The sequence below is a fragment of the Falco naumanni genome, chromosome 1 (genome assembly GCF_017639655.2).
Source record: "Falco naumanni isolate bFalNau1 chromosome 1, bFalNau1.pat, whole genome shotgun sequence".
NCBI classification, from domain to species: Eukaryota; Metazoa; Chordata; class Aves; order Falconiformes; family Falconidae; genus Falco; species Falco naumanni.
In genome coordinates, this window is record NC_054054.1 from 56788728 (window position 1) to 56804897 (window position 16170).

Genomic DNA, 16170 nt, shown 5'->3' on the forward strand with positions numbered 1-16170 from the left:
AGAAATCTACAGTATCTGCTTTCATGTCTTCCTTGCAGCTGACATAAGCAAAGTAAGCAAAGCCTTAATTCAGCCTTGGTGTCATCAGCCGCATCTCTAGCATTAAAAGCAAATGCTTTACTGGGGGGGGGGGGGGGGGGGAAGGGTAAAGAATGAAAATACTGAATAAACACGTTCAGTGAACTGAGAGATCCTCCCAGATAAGCTCCTTTATAGGCATATAAACTTTACTGTAAAGTACCTAGATTGTTGGTAAGCGTTGTGAAGCGTAGCATTTTGCCACATTGCAGTGCAACATTTTCCCCAATTGCAATACTCTTCACAGTTGTAACATCAATTTTGATGTCTTCACTGTTGATTTACCCACAGACTTTCAATAAATAAATGAGCTTTATTTAGCTCCTCAGCCCCTACCCTATTCTACTTTTTTGCTGGTTTGTTTTTCAGTGTCACAAAAGTTTCTGAGGGGTTTTTATCCTTCCGCTTTCCTAATGATTCATTCTCTAGAATGCTTATAGATACTGAGTTAGTTCTGTTCTTGGATTTTAGCACTATCTGCATGCCCTGAATAACTAATTAAATGATATTTTCATACCTTCCTTTCTATTGCTTTTCCATTTTTCACAAGGAATGCTTTTTGCCGATATATGTTATCCACAACTTTAACACAAATTAATCTGAGTTTCTCTCTGACTCCTCTGAAAACACTATTACAGCCAGATTCTATGTGACCCTTCCAGGAATGCCCAAGAAAAAAGCATACAGTAGTTTACACCTTTGCATCCCAGCATAACTACATAGACAGTGGGCTTTCAGAAAATGCAAGTGCTGCTCTGAATTGCTTCTGCACTAGCACTGGCAGAGAGACATTACAATTTCCTGAAGATGAAACTGGAGCAAAGAAGAGCTAAAGAAGCAACCAGAACTGAGCAGGGGAACTGCACTTTTTCCTTTAAAAACAGCAGTGAAATCTTTCCTGTAGTGTTCTGCAGCAAAAAATAGTCGAAGTGCCTTCTTTTAGGATAATCTGAATGTGTATTAAGCACAATGAGGCTGACAAACACCACTAAATTTTGAATGCCCAGCTAGGGGACTGCTACAGCTACAAACTCTTCTAAAGCTGATTAAAAACTCTGAATCACAGCGATATATAAATATACTGCCCTAAGTTTAACATCCTCCAGATTACCAGCATATGATCATGGCCTTGTTTCCTGGCAACTGAAGACATACAACTGATAAACACACAGACACAAATATATATATAGCTCTTCTGATCTGGGGGAAGAAAAAGAAGTTTTCTGCGAAAAAATGTTTTTTCCCTTTTAGCTCATATTGATGAGCACATCATACAATTTTTAATTCACAGAGTCTAATACTCTCCACTACTACACTGATCCTATGCAACGATATATACACTGCTGCAAAGATGAATGATCATACCCACAAGTATTCATTGCTCACCATCTCTGATAGTAACAATCAGCCATAATCCTTCTCAGTTCTCTTCAGTTTTCCTGCTAAATTTATGTACAAAATGTTGGGGGGGAAAAAAGGCTATGGTACATCTGTAAGCAAAATGCAATGGGGATTCTTGTTTAAAGCAATATGAACATCTGAAAGTCACCTTGCAGCAGAGACGGATCCTTCAAAATGGAACCACAGCAGCACTTACTTTTCACCTACCCGATGTCTGATTTACCTCGGTTTCTTTAATAACCAACATTCACCATTTTGGTTACAATGAGAATGCCCCTCCTGAAGCTGGTGAGACTGACCACAGTTTGTGGAAAGATCCTCAAATTGTGCAAATTTGCATAGCTCTTTTCAATGTCAATATGGCAGTTGAAAATCTGGCCTTCAGGCTATGAAGTCCACTCCTCTGTCCTTCAATTTCTCTTTGTTGTTTATATTTTATATAGCCTTGTACTCAATTATATTTTATAGATTTGCAGGAGAACAGATAGAAGTTCTATAGCTGCTGGAAATGACCAATTTCAAATATGAGAAAGCAGAGCAGGCTGAATAGCTTATGGAGGTGGTAAGATAACTGAAGTATCCAACATATCCTACAAAATCCTACCACCATCTCCATTCCTTCTCCCTTCCTTCCTCTTTTTCATCTTTAAAAAAAGCTAGCATTTTAGCAAATATGTATGTTTTTACGGCTACACCTAATCCACAAGAATATCAACATATTAAAAGAGGGGATTGCCTTAATCTTTGTCCCTTTTTCCTTTAACCATGTCTGTCCATGGGGCAGAGGAAAGCAGACAGAGCAGACAGATAATCACTTCCAGATTCGAATGCAGCTGTATCTCTGCTTCAACCTTCTGTTGTCTCATTATTTCAAGATCTAAATTCTCTTTTGGTCCCTTGTTTAGTTTAACGTCCATTGTTTTGTGGATTTCTTTTTCTATGTGCTAATAAAAATCAAAGGATTTATGGAAAAGTGCTACCCTAAAGTATCTTGCAAACATTACAGCAAATAAATAGAAGAAAACACCTTTATGATTTTGAAGAAAATCATAAACAAATCAAACTCCTCATGACTTGCCATTTGCATGGCTGTATTTCATACAAATTAGTGCTAATGACAGGCAGAATTTGTTTTGAAAGGGAACTTGTAACTTATTTTTGTGTCTAGACAGAAATGGCATGGAGTGTTTGGGTAAAATAGTTCATGTCAGAACTGAAAGTGCAGTCAAGAGTGTTCCAGCTGCAGTCCTGTGCTTAGCATAAAATGAGTACAGAGAAAAATTTCTCTCCCCTTGAATACCCTCATGCCTATCCATATCAACACGGTAGCTCTGGGTATTATCTAAGTCATATGAGATGTCTCTGGCTGCAGGGGACAGTGCAGTGTCTTCTTTTCCCTGCCCACACCCATTTTGCAGGCTATTTCATCACTATAGTGTTCATACATCATTCAAGGATCCCAGCTGCTAGGGCAGCCAATAGCCAACAGCCAAAACCTGTTTATACAACAGAGCTGCCTCACCAGTGATAGCTAAAGCTGCCTTAACAGTCTACAGAAAATAGTATTCGGTTTTGAAGTGTATAGATGTATCAGTGAAGGATCAAATTACATACTGTAAGTACTAACACCAAGCGTCTTAGCAAAATCAATTCTAAATATATCCCTAAATTCAAGAATTAATTCCCAAACAGCTAATTACTTAGTTGAATTTATTTACGGTCTTTGAAGAAGCCCATATCTTTCCATTTTGTTGGTCAATAACTAGCTAAAATGCCAGTGTTAAGCTACCACTTTTCATTATTACGAACATTTTTGAGATTAATAATTCTTTATAATGAGCTGAATTTTTGCTGCAAGACATCTCTGAAAAAGTCTTTCACAACAGGTGAAAGTGGGCTGGTGAACAACTCTTGCTTTCAGGAGGCTTTAAAAGAATCCATCTCAAACCCTGGACTGTTTCTGCTGTAGCACATTAGGCCAGACTGGGATCTCAGTCACAGTAGTGCAGCAGGATAACACAAGCTGCTATGCCAAAGTAAATGCTCTACTGCTTTCAACTGAATTATTTCAGATTCATATAAATGCAAGTGGAAGAGAACTAGTATATTAAATTAATGACATCTGGCATGGTTAAAATGCAGTAATCATGCAAAAACACTTTTAGAAACTATGAGGTCTCACTAGGTACATAGTGTTTTTAAAAATATTAATTATTTCCACTTTTCGTTTCAGAGTACAGGTTAAGAGAGAAACAGGAATAAAGTGCTGCAAAATCCTGAAATATGAAACTCCATAATTACTAAGCACTATGTACAAAAGCATTGTTCAGTGTATTTCATATCATGGATTATCACAACTGGCTTTTACAAATGTTCTTTTAAACTATAAGAATCAGTCCATCCACAAATAAAGTATTCTTGCAGATTAAGATTAAAGTATCATGAATCATCACGCTTTAATATGCATGACACAGTTTCATTTCACACACGTTCTGCATGGGTTGATTGCCATGTATGCCAATATCAAACAGATGTTAATCCTTTAATTTTTATGTTCCCAAAGTATATTTTAATTACCTAAGAGCATGGGGGGGGGGGGGGGGGGGGGGGAGGAGGTATTTTGAAGTATATTTATGGAAAATCTAAAATAAAAATCTGCTTGAAAATTAATTTTTAAAATTCATGTTTTTAACAATATCAATTTTAGCATTAAAAAGAATGCATGATATGCAAAGGAACTGCAGACTGTTCTCATTAAATGACATTCTTTTTTGTAAAAAACTAAAGATTTTTTCATTATTTTTCTAATTAAAAAACATAATTTTAAAAGCCCTGCCAATTAAATATGAGCTTTGTGATACGAAATGTTTCTGCAAGTCACCTGTTAGGCATTACATGTTTATACTATGTCTAAGTTCTTACATTTGGGTATGTTGCAAAGAAATCAAATCTCCATGTAAAACATCACTATATGAATTCTTACATCAGCAGTGCTGTATGTCTCATTTTATGGATTATCTAAATTTAAAAGTCCTTAAATATAAAATATTTCACAAGTCTCCACAGTACAGAGGCCAGAAATGGAAACTAAAAGATATCCTACATTAAGATTAATGCGTAACAAGAAAGCTGTTTCCAGCCAGTGCCAGCTCCCACTTTATGCTGTGTCAGATGCAAGCCAAGATTCTCCAGAACCAGAACAGCACCAGAGCCACAGGTCAGGGTGGAAAAGTGTTGGCTAAAGCCTGTGAGCTTTAACTAATTCCTAATTTGATCAGAGTTGTTAGGTCCCATGGAAGTTAGAGCGGGTCTCTAGCTTTGAGCCTGATGTTACTGAAATCAACAGGAACAGGAATGGCTCCCAGGGATTTGGCAGTGGAATAGTTTCAGCAAGCTGCAAGAGTCTCCAGGTTGAAAATTACCACTACCAAAACTGTTATGAATAATAATAATAGTAACAGTTTTATATTAGATAGATAAATATTTACATTAGGTAGTATAAATAGCAGATAAACAATAATAGTAAAGAAATATTATAAAAACCAAGATATTCTACCCCTCCCCATACCATAGAGATCTTTTTGCACAGTAATACTTCCAATACCAAACAAATTGTTTAAATTTCTTGCTTACATACTCACATGAGCTGGCATACAGCTTTAAAATGAAAATGTGAACTGACATTTTGAAAAATAACTGGCAGTCATGGCACAAGAGTGCAGTGACCCCTGTCCTCCAATATTCCTTTTATTCTTTTACTTGTTTTCAAATGCCCAAATACACGCAAGGTACCAGAAACGAAATGCTAATTACCAGTGAAACCCTAATTCCAAGGAAATAAAAAATAAAACATTTCTATTGAATTTACTGGGACAAGGAATGAATCTAATATGTGTACTTTACACACACCACACGGAACACTTGTGCAGATTTCTGAAAATATACACTCATCGCATTGCAGGGAATCAACTCTGCATTCCTTCTTCAACCAAAATTCCCTGACTGGAATAACAGCTTTAGATGTTATTTTTGTTCTCATTCTGGTTTACTATGTTAAATCACCAGATATTTTTTTTTCCTTTTACTTAAGATAAATGTGTGAAAGTGCCTCCTTTCCATTCATAGATGTTATCTTCCTCAAACTTCAAATGATTCAGCTGGGTGAATATAGAGTTATAAATAATTTATCAAGATACATACCAATAGCTGGGGGGGGGGGGGGGGGGGGGCGGAGAACCCTGAAGGAAGAATATCACTGCATAAAATCTGAACATTAAAACTGTTTTTAAAAATCAATCTTTAATAGGTTTTATTACCTCCTAATCCAGGTCTGAGACGATTATCATAACCATCCAGAAGTCTGTCTAGAATTCTTGTAAAGATGGTGATGTTATTCTTAGCTTCGTCTTCCAGGGAGTCAGCCAGCACTGATCTAAATGGACATTTTACATTTTAGAAAGTGCTAGATGTGTTTTAATGTACACTCAGCATGCAGTTTTTGCAGGCTGGCCTCCAATATTTAACTTGCTGCCCTCTAACAGGAAGGGTGTAGTTAAGAGTATATGAATACACAATGTATGTATATATATATATATAAAAAACAAGTTCAGAAAAATAAGAGTCGACAACATACTATTTAAAATTTCCAGGAAGTCGTTTTCCATTAGCCTCTACTTCTAGTCAACATTGCATCACCGTGAATGCTACTTCAAGCTTCACTAACACATTTGGCTGTGCAGGTGCAAAAGCCTAAAAGACCTTCCCAAGCCTCGGTGGCATGTCACCCCGGACTGGTAACACCGGGGTTCCCACACACAAACCTGCCTCCTTCCAGCTCTATCCTAGCTGTCCTCACCTAGAGTATACTCTACCTCTGGATAAATCCTGTGGATATGCTTCCACCCAATGGTCATGTAATGTACATGACCAGAAGAACTAACATGAGGGAAAACTCCAGCGATCATGCTCAGGGAGTCCTCTGATGTCAGTATTTTGTGGGTGGGAACAACGATGCTGACTAGCAAGCTGCAGGATAGCAGTGGATAGCCTTCATGGCTCTAAAATGCTATTTTTTTAACAAAACAACAAGAAGAAAAAAATCATAAATGGAGTGTCAAGAAGAATGTATTGATCATCGATTGTTTCAAACTTCCCCAATGAAGAGAGAGATGTTACAGCCTTTGTGGGTCATATCTCTGTGGAAAACACCAGGGTCTGGAACATGAATCAGCTGTGGTGCTGAACAGCCCTCCCAGACCTGGACACGGAGCCCAAAGGTTTTGTGTACCAGGGGAACGCTCCCATGCAGCAAGCCTCACACATGCAGATGTGACTGTGAAAAATGTTAAGCACCATGCGTGTAAAATGTATGAGCTCACCAGTCTTACCTACTTAACACTGGAATACTTGAGCATCGAGGAAGTAAAGCATCATATGCTGCACACATTATCTTTTATACCTTTTTCAGCCGTCTACATTTTTAACTTGAAATGTTTGAGTGTTTATCATCTCTAACGGAACTACTACTCAAGGCAATCTGAATACCAAAAAAACCCGAGCATATTTTCTCCAAACCAAATTTGTCTCCAAAAGTAGATTTGGGTGACATTTTCTCTAAAGCAAGCAATAAAATGATTAAAGACAGGGCTTATTCTTGGTTCCCCATTCAACACCATGGAGGAAGTATTTAAATGTAAATCATTGCAGTTGGTGCTTTCCATCACACAAACCATAGAATCGACCACAATCAGATAACTTCTAAAGAACATACCAAAATATTATGTGTGATTTTACTGATGTGTGAGGTTTTTCTTAATTTTAATTACTGGATGTTTCATTTTTTATTTTTACAAATGTATTTCTGTACTGTAAGTCTCTGCCATTTTTTGAGCTTCTTTTTGAGATACAACAGATTTTTTTTGAACTTAAGATACCACTAAAAAATTAGACCATGCAATTTTATCAAATTAGGGTCAAATCCTGAAAATTTTACTCAGGCAGAAACTCCTTAATTACACATGTAGTCTCTTTGACGTCAGTGAGATTACTTGCTTGAGTAGGGTTTGCAGGATCTGGCCCACTGTGACTCAACTAATACTGCACCATATTTAGCCATAAAGTGAAATAGGAAATGTAGTTTCAGAAAATATTTTGTTCATTAGGAAATAGACCAAAATAAATGCAGACTTTTTAAATCATAGGAAACTTGCATTATTTAGCTTACGACCCTTACCATTTTAGGATAAGACCTACTGCAGCCAGAGCCAAAGCAAGTAAACCGAAGTTACAAACTACAATTAGTTGCACATTTAGGGGCTGTGAGCAAAACAAAACTATTTCGTGATTAAAATTACTTTCTTTTGAACCCTGACTTTAGAAATTGAGAACTTTAAACAACATAAGAAAAGTTGATTAATAAATTAGGCTATTGTTTTATTATATGTGATTGTGAAGTTGTATGCTATCTCCACCTAGAGGTTTAAAGCTTAAGTATCGTTTTGAATTCTGTTATGTTGATCAAAAAAAAGACCCCCCCAAAAAGAAAGAAAAAAAAAGACATGCCCATATTAAAAAAAAAAAACATGCGAGCATTATTTTAGAGACTGTGATTTGCTGTTTGACTTCACGATAATCTAATTCTCCATCTTAACTGTTCTGTATGTCACAGAATCACAGCGATACAGTAAGTCCAATGATTTAAGATCCAGCAAGGCATTTAAGGGAATTATATTTTAATGGTGAAATGAAGCATCAATGCACAAACTGTTGAAGGACAAGAGATTAGGCTTACACGGCCCCTAGCCTTCCCTTGTACCGCATCTGCTCTGGCAACTATGTAATCCTGCACTCAAACAGCTGAGAAAGACTGGTTTTATGACATTACTACACGCTACACTTTTATAACCCCTCACACAGGCTCACCCTCAGCAGACCGCGACATCCACGTTTGCAGGGAACAACAAAACTAACCATCCCCTCACCTTGTTGGGAGCCACACCAATACAACGAGAAGGACCAACTGCATCTCGGAGAGCGCCAGCTTCCTCTTCATCGCCGCTCTTCGCAAGACCTAACCGCGCAAGAAAAACACAAGCCGCTCTCAGCCACGGCCGGTCTCCAGCGAGCAGTGCCTTCAACTTCACCCGAGGGGAAAGATGCCGCTCCGGTGGGGGAAGGAAACCGCCGGCTTCCCGCAGCACTTTTCGCTACTAGCAACTTATTGTATCTCCATCTTTCCCAACGATCCTGCTCTGTGCAAAGAGGCAACGTATGATCAAACGTGGCATGTGAGCAGACGCATCAGACGCTTCCCTTTTCCGTAAGCTGAAAGCCCCGAGACGAAAAGGAACAAAAAAAAGCCGTACGTGTAAAGAGGCCGGGGTTTAACCATCCCTCGCCTCGCTACGGCACGCCGCAGCCGGGGGGGCGGGCGGGAGTCATGCCATTCGCGGGGGCTCGGTGCGGGACCGCGGGCGAGCCGCCCCCCGCCGCCGCCGAGCGCCCGGCACGTTTGACAGCCGTTCGGCACAACACCGCCGGCGGCCGCCGCGGCAGGGGGTACGGGAGGGGGATGGGGGGGGGGGCGGGAACCCCCGCAGGGCGACAAGTTGCGGACCGCAGCAGCGCCCTGCCACGGGCAGGCGCTGCCCCCGCCCGCGAAGGGCCGACGCCGCCGGCCCCGCGCTGCCCGCGGCGGGCGGGGACCCCCGGGGACCCTACCTGGGAGCGGCGGGCGGCCGGGGCGGGGAGGGGCGGGCGGGGGGAGGGAGGGCGCCGGCGGCGAGCGGGGCAGGAGGCGGTGGGGAGCGCGGGGCGGCGGCGGGCGCGGGCAGGACGGAGCGGCTCCCGAGCGGCGGGCGCGCGCGCGCGGGTGTGCCTGGGCGCGCGGGAGGCGGCGGGCAGCGCGCGTGCCGGTGCCGGGGCGCGGAGGCGGCGGCGGCGGCGGGGGGGGGGCGGCTCCGCGGGCTCGGGGCAGCGGGGCGGGGCGGGGCCGGCGCTGCCCGCGGTGCGGTGCGGTGCGGTGCGGTGCGGTGCGGTGCGGTGCGGTGCGGTGCGGTGCAGCGGGCGGGTAGGGCAGGGCGCCTCGCCTCGCCTCGCCCCGCTGAACGGCGGCTGCCGCCAGAGCGGCTTGCGCGGCCTCGCAGCCTGCGCGGAGCGGGCGGACGCGGCCGCTTCGCCGGCGCGACAACCATTAACGGGGCGAACAGCGGCCCCCGGCACGATCACCCACGTTGGCCGCGGCCCCTCCGCAGCCTCCGAACCAGCTCTTGTCAAGTCCGTGCTTGAGGACATCGTCTCGCCGGCCGCCCCCCCGCCCCGCCCCGCCGAGGGGATGAACCACCGCCGGTGCCCGGCTCCCACCCGCGCTCCCGGGCTGCCTCATTAATATTCCTTTCCCACTTGCCCATTGCCACAGCCTAATTGAAATGCAGGGAGAAGAAAAGTCTGCCATTTAAAGTGAGCTCAGGATGCAGGCAGCCAAGGAAACAAACCTTGCTTTTTCGCTCCACTTGCATTACTTTCTGTTGTATCTTCCACGTTGCCCTTCTTTCTCAGACGCAGTCCTTCCCTGGGAGAAACTGGACTGCTGCTGGGATTCATTCTCATTGATTTTAAGTTTTCCAGCGCAAGTAGATCAGGACAGGCTTGATAATTAAAGATAAGGGTTTATATTTAGTGTACCCTCATTTATTGTTAACTCAGAAATAATTAAATAACACCGGCAATAACGTTGCAGTCTTCTATCATTTTTTTCCCCTAAACCAATCTCCATTAATCTCCTTTCCTTTTGATCTGTTAATTGCCAAAACCACAGCTCTCATTATCCTCTTAACACCACTGGCCCACCTGTTCAATGCGTGTTGACTGAAGTTGTGTTGCTGAAGTTTGCTTCTGAATCATTACTGGTTCCAAAGTGAATGTGGGAAGCTGGACACACTGACACTGTGGGGGGAAAAAAGAAGAGGAGAAAAAAAAGTAGGAAAAGTATTTGCTTCAGTTACGATAGCACCCACTACAAACATTGGGGGATTCTTTTTCCTGCTCCCCTTCTGCTGTTTTTCCTTTGTTTCCTGCTTCCTAGCTGTTTCTGCTTGGCAGTTGAGGTCTCCTTGTTTTCCTTATCCTTTAGTGGCTTAATGGCTCCACAGCAGAGCATGAGGGATGAAAGAAGGAAGGAAAGTGCTTGGGCTGCAAGGCAATTTGTTACTTCAACTTTGAGATATTTCATAACTTGCAGTGAGACTGGGAAGAGAGAGGGAACAAGCTGGGTTTCTTTATTTTTAAATAACTGGTAAAATGAAAGCCCAAACTGTGGGAAATGATGTAAGTGCAACAACTGAAATCCAAAGAATACTCATTCAGCAGGCGTCCAACCCTGGCCATGTAAGGAACAAGGCCCTTGTCTTTTCCTATCCAGATGTGAAAATGTGCTCTGCTCACAGTTCTTCATTATCTGATCAGTTAAGCATATATGATGCATCTAAGGTCTTCTTTGGATCTGCCTGTAAGTCCCCACATATTAGGAATTAGCAACTGATACTAAAGGCAGAATCCACCCTCACAGTAAAGAAAACAAGTTTTAACTATTTGTCCTAAGATACGGTGGCTTCACAAAAATGCAGAAAAAAAAAAGAAAAGTATTAGAAGTCAAGAGCCTCTGTTCTTTATTCTTATGTGAAATACATTACATAATAGAAGCAGAACAACTTTTTTCCACAGGTGTTTGTGGCAGTCCTTCCCAAAAGACACTTCAAGTAACCACAATACCGAAACCATAATCTAACCTTTGTATGTGAGTTGCATCAAAAAGAAAGTAAACCACATTTGTTAAGAAAAGCAGTTACAGTGGCTCTTCATTGCTGTGACAGCATATTGTCTTTCTTCAAAAGCCACATGGGGTAGGTATGTATTTATGAGTTTGCGCTCAAAGCCTTCCCCCAGAAAAACATGCTGGCTTTTAGGCTCTAATCACAACTATTACCTGTGATGTTCTTCGAGATTTACCATAGCTTCATGTGTTGAAGTCACACTTCAGAGAAACCACATACCTTGAAAATATCAGAAACTTGAAAATTTCCAGGCAAGACGGACAGCCCTGTGGGGCATCCCAAGTCACAGGGAAGCTGAGTACAGATCAGAGGCAACGTAATTACTGCCAGAGAGAAGGTTCTTTATGCTAGTCCCACAAGCTTCTGACCCATACTGCTGAGGGACTGGAAGACATTCAAGGATGAAAGTGTGGTATTGCTGGAGTTTTATTGTTTTGTTGGGTGACATGCAGGCAGAGCTCACGAACACTAGATGCATTAGCTCTTGTTGGTTAGAAACAGTGCGCTTGGGCCCATCAGGTGCATAGTCGACAGGGAACCCCCTCTTCCCTTCTGCGTTATTATTTGCGGGGTGGTGTTGAATGCAGTCGTTCATTATTGAATTTCAGTTAGCTCTGAGTCATATGTGGCATCCAGCATGTCACCTGGGTTTGTGAGGCTCTCCTGAGTCCTGATGCAAGTGCCCTGGAAGGCGGGGAGCCATGCCATTGATTTGAATGGGACTTGAAACAGTCCGCTGGAAGGCAGCAGGTCTACAGATTGTTACTTTCCAAGTATAAACAATTTATTTTAATTAAAAGGCTTTATTTCTTTTCTGCTATATTTGCTTAAATATATAAATAGAATTCAAGCCGTATTTTTGTATTTTAAAATGTCTTTTTTAAAGGACCTTATAATCCTATTATTCCCCTTGCCCAGGATCTCAAAGCTCTGCACACTCTGATAGGTGGTGTTTCACAATACTTTGGTGAGATTGGAATGAATTCCTCTGTGAGGACAAATTGAATATCAGGGCAGGTATGTGACATTTCATATGCACTTCTTCCAATTTAGAGGTAATAGAATTGCAGGACAGGTGAAGCCCGGGCTAGTCATTCTCTGTACTGCAAAATACTAAATTGAATGCTTCCTTTAACATTTTGCTTAAAAGAGTGATTTAGATTATAAAGTTTCACCATCCTTCAGGCAGAATAAATTACTCAAAAACAATACCTCTGACTTTTAGCCACTAGGGATGTGGCAGTAAACATTTTCTGTCATGGACATAATCAAGTAACGCCAAACAGAACTTAACATAGTATCCTGATCTGGCGTACGTTCTGCAGTACAACACCTCCAGACAAAAATTTTGGCAGATTGAGGTAATCATTGTATACTTTGTGCTCCTTGAGACTAATCCTCACCCTTATATCTAGGCCAGCAACACTCTTAACCGTAAGCATGAAAGCAATAATCACTGGGTTCAGTGAATTGATGCATATATGTGAAAATTGAAGTGATATATGAGAAATTTTTATCTGTGATATAGAATTGGATGTTTTTTAGTATAAAGTAAGCTTTTTATAAAAGTTTTAATCTCTAAAAAGGTATAAAACACATCCCTCAATCAATATGGTATTAATTATTGGAATTTATCCTTTCAAAATGCCTATTTACATTAATTAAATAGTTAACCACCCATGTATAAATGCAAGTGTTTGAGATAAGTAACCAAGATACAATGTCTATGTAATTTTAAATATGTATGTTATTTTATTTATGTGGATAATGACAAAATAAAAAGTTGAAGGGGGGAATTAGTTTTTGACTGAGTCAGTCCCTGGAGTGGTTCATCATGCAGCCACGTGAATGCTAATCTGAGCAAAAAGAAGGGAAGAGCTGGCTCCTTTCAGAAGCAGCTCCACATTACATCCCAGTGAATGATGATGGAAATAAGATTTCTGTAAGAAAAGAAGTCACTAACTTCCTACAAGATTTTGCCCTTAATCTCTCAGAGAAGTTATTTTGAAATGCACCGTTCAATCATAGGTGCTAGTACAATAAACAAGAAAGCAAGAAAAATCTTAACAGTCTTTTGCAGTGCCCGCTGTTGTAAGTGCCTGAGCAATCTTTAATCTTTAGGGTTTTCCATCTGTGACAGACACTCCCAGATTGGGAAGAGTTGCTGTGCTCGTTCAAAAGCCCTAACTATCATACGGACTGCCTGATTGAAGAGCAGAGGTAAATGGCCAGTGGCAGCTTTATTGCAACTCTGTGTAATCATCTTTCAGTTGTTTTCTGAAGTGCACTGGGAAGTTCAGCAGAACAGGAAATTGAAATGAGCTTTTCCATCTTACTTATTGACGAGTGATTTTCTTTCCCAAGTTTATACTTCTCCCAAATCTAAACCTTAAAAAACAAGTAAGGATTTTTAGCCTTCTCCAAATACACCGAGATCTACAGAAAGAATGAGTCTTTACTATCTATCAGGAGTAGTGAGACTTGCATCATCCTTTTGGAGTAGGTCTTCCTTGAGGGGACAAACGTAAGGCAGGCAGCAGAAGGCAATGTAGCACATGCACCAGCTGGGATGGGAAAGCTCAGATAAATTGACTCATAGCTCTTGGTTTGAGTGAGAGGAAGGTGAGATCTGCTTTTATAAATGCAACATATTTCTACAGCTGCAAATTCCTCTTTTCTTTTTACATCTCTGTGGAGCTCACATATCACAGCAGGCTGAAAGTGAGTTTACAGCAGAACAAGACCTTTGCTCTGGGCAGAGAAGACAGAATGCAGAAAATGCAAATATGTGTGAAATAATTTCATAAATATCTTTACATTTGTGTTAATTGTACAAATATGGTTTATGTTATCATTCATCTGTTTACTCGGTGATTCTTTGGACTCTGAAGATCTTTTTCATGTAAAGCAACACAAATCTGTGACATTTCATGTCCCAGGTGTCCAGCTTGGGGCAAATAGAGCTTGTTTATTAAAGGGATAGGAACGTACAGCATTTCTGGAAATCAGAATTGCAACACAGGACTCTTTTGAGATTCCATTTGTTTGAGTATATTTTGAAGTTCAAAGACAAATCCTCTTTTATTGCTACAATGAGATTGATATTCAGAGAAAATTTTACAGACATAGGGCCGGTTATGATCAGCCTTTTTTCCAGGAATACAAAGGAGAGACACTAGACTTCTGCCCCCTTGTGTTGCCCACAAAATTGCCATGGGCTGATTTTGCAATCTGGAAATACCAGGAATCATTCACCAATGACTGTCTTTGCTCCTGCAAAGGCATCATGTCCCCTCTTCACTAGCTAGTATTGACCATCCTAAATGATGTTTAACGCACTTGAATGTATCAATGACCAATGGATTTGCCTAAGCCTCAAGGCCTCAGACATCTTCTGAGGGGATGTGCTTCTCCATCTTTTTCCCCCGCCAAAACACAGTCTGTAGGCAGATGACGCAACTAAGTAGTGATAGTTCTATGTCTAAAATATTTAATTAATTAGTTAAATTCTGCTTCTGGAGATTCATTAGCATGAAAGATTAGTAAAAACAAGTAGAAAGTCAGATGGAATATAGTATGACAAGCAAAGGGATTACTGAGGGATGAGTTTTCCAAACTGGTATAAAAGGCACTTTCTTTTGTGAACAAGCACAAGTCACTCTAGAACAAAAAGCACAATACAGACCTTCGGATTGCCTGAAAACTGCTGAAATGGACAGTTCTGTCAGCGACAGGTTTTGAGCAGAAAAATGTCAGGTTTGGGGTTTTTTTTTGATTCCTACTAAGACGGCATTGAAATTTCGAATTTAAAAACAAAAAAAAAAAAAAAAGAAAGAATGTTTTTTCTGAAGGCCTGATAATATATTTCAGCCTTTGCCCTAATTTCAGTGCTGCTTAAAAGAATGGCCAGAATTCATTTAGCAGTCTGTTCAATAACTGCTCCTAGTCAGGAAAGCTTTTGTTGCTGATCCAAGATTACCTTATCTTGGGTGGCAAAAAAATCTGCATTTTAAAAATTATTCTGCCTCCCAGGACTTCAAAGAGTTTCCTCCTGTCTGTGACTAACGTTAGCTAAAACACACGCAAAGGTGTTCTTCTATCACTAACAACAAATAATCCAAAGACAGTTCTAACATGAAATGTCTTGCCTAGATTCAACAAGAACAACAAAAATATCACATTGCTCCACACAGAGTCAACACAAATGTAGCTTCTTCATCTGTGGAGTCTAGATAGTAAAATTCAGGAGCAACGGTGTTGTGCTATGTCCCATGTTTGTTAGAAAAAAATATAAACCTTGCTTACAGATGTAAGTGTAGCCTGTGACAGTTTGCTCACAATTTGCAAAAACACTGAGCTATTTATAAACATATCTGGGTTACGTAATTGCCATTACAGTATTTATGAAAATACTATATATTTAAATACATGTAAAAGAAGAATGTAGGTTCGCTGCACACTGCAGATGACACATTATATAAGCAGGATGACAATCAAATCATAGTAAAGACATTTGTATAAACAAACTGCTAGTTTTCAGTACCTGTTCCACGTACTGCTGCTTCCTAAATTGCCCCTTTGTGTACCAGATGATTGAGAGATCAGGAAGCTCTCTAGCCAGCCAGAAGAGAACCACCTCAGCTCCAGAGGAGCTGGTTAGATCAGTTCTCAGCCAGCCCTGCTGGAGGAAGCTGAAATACCCAAGGATACAGAAATCCAAAGGGGTCCTAGCACACACCTAAGCTGGCAGCATGAATCCTTCCACTACCCATCCATGCTTCAGTGCAAGAGATCTATCTTTACGTGAACGAAGGTTCTCCGCTTCATCTCTACTCACTTCTGGACACACGGGTGCCAAGCA

The 16170-nt window shown here is 41.2% G+C and overlaps 1 protein-coding gene across 1 annotated transcript in view; it reads right to left on the minus strand.

The window, feature by feature from the left end:
* Positions 1-9212, minus strand: part of GABRA2 (gamma-aminobutyric acid type A receptor subunit alpha2) — a 64617-nt gene extending 55405 nt beyond the window's left edge. The window contains exons 1-3 of the mRNA XM_040594951.1: positions 8844-9212; positions 8460-8548; positions 5796-5911 (exon numbers count right to left, since the gene is read on the minus strand). Coding sequence (XP_040450885.1) covers positions 5796-5911; positions 8460-8530 — 187 coding nt within the window. The 5' untranslated portion in view covers positions 8531-8548; positions 8844-9212. The remainder of the gene's footprint in view (positions 1-5795; positions 5912-8459; positions 8549-8843) is intronic.
* Between the last annotated feature and the right edge of the window lie 6958 nt (positions 9213-16170).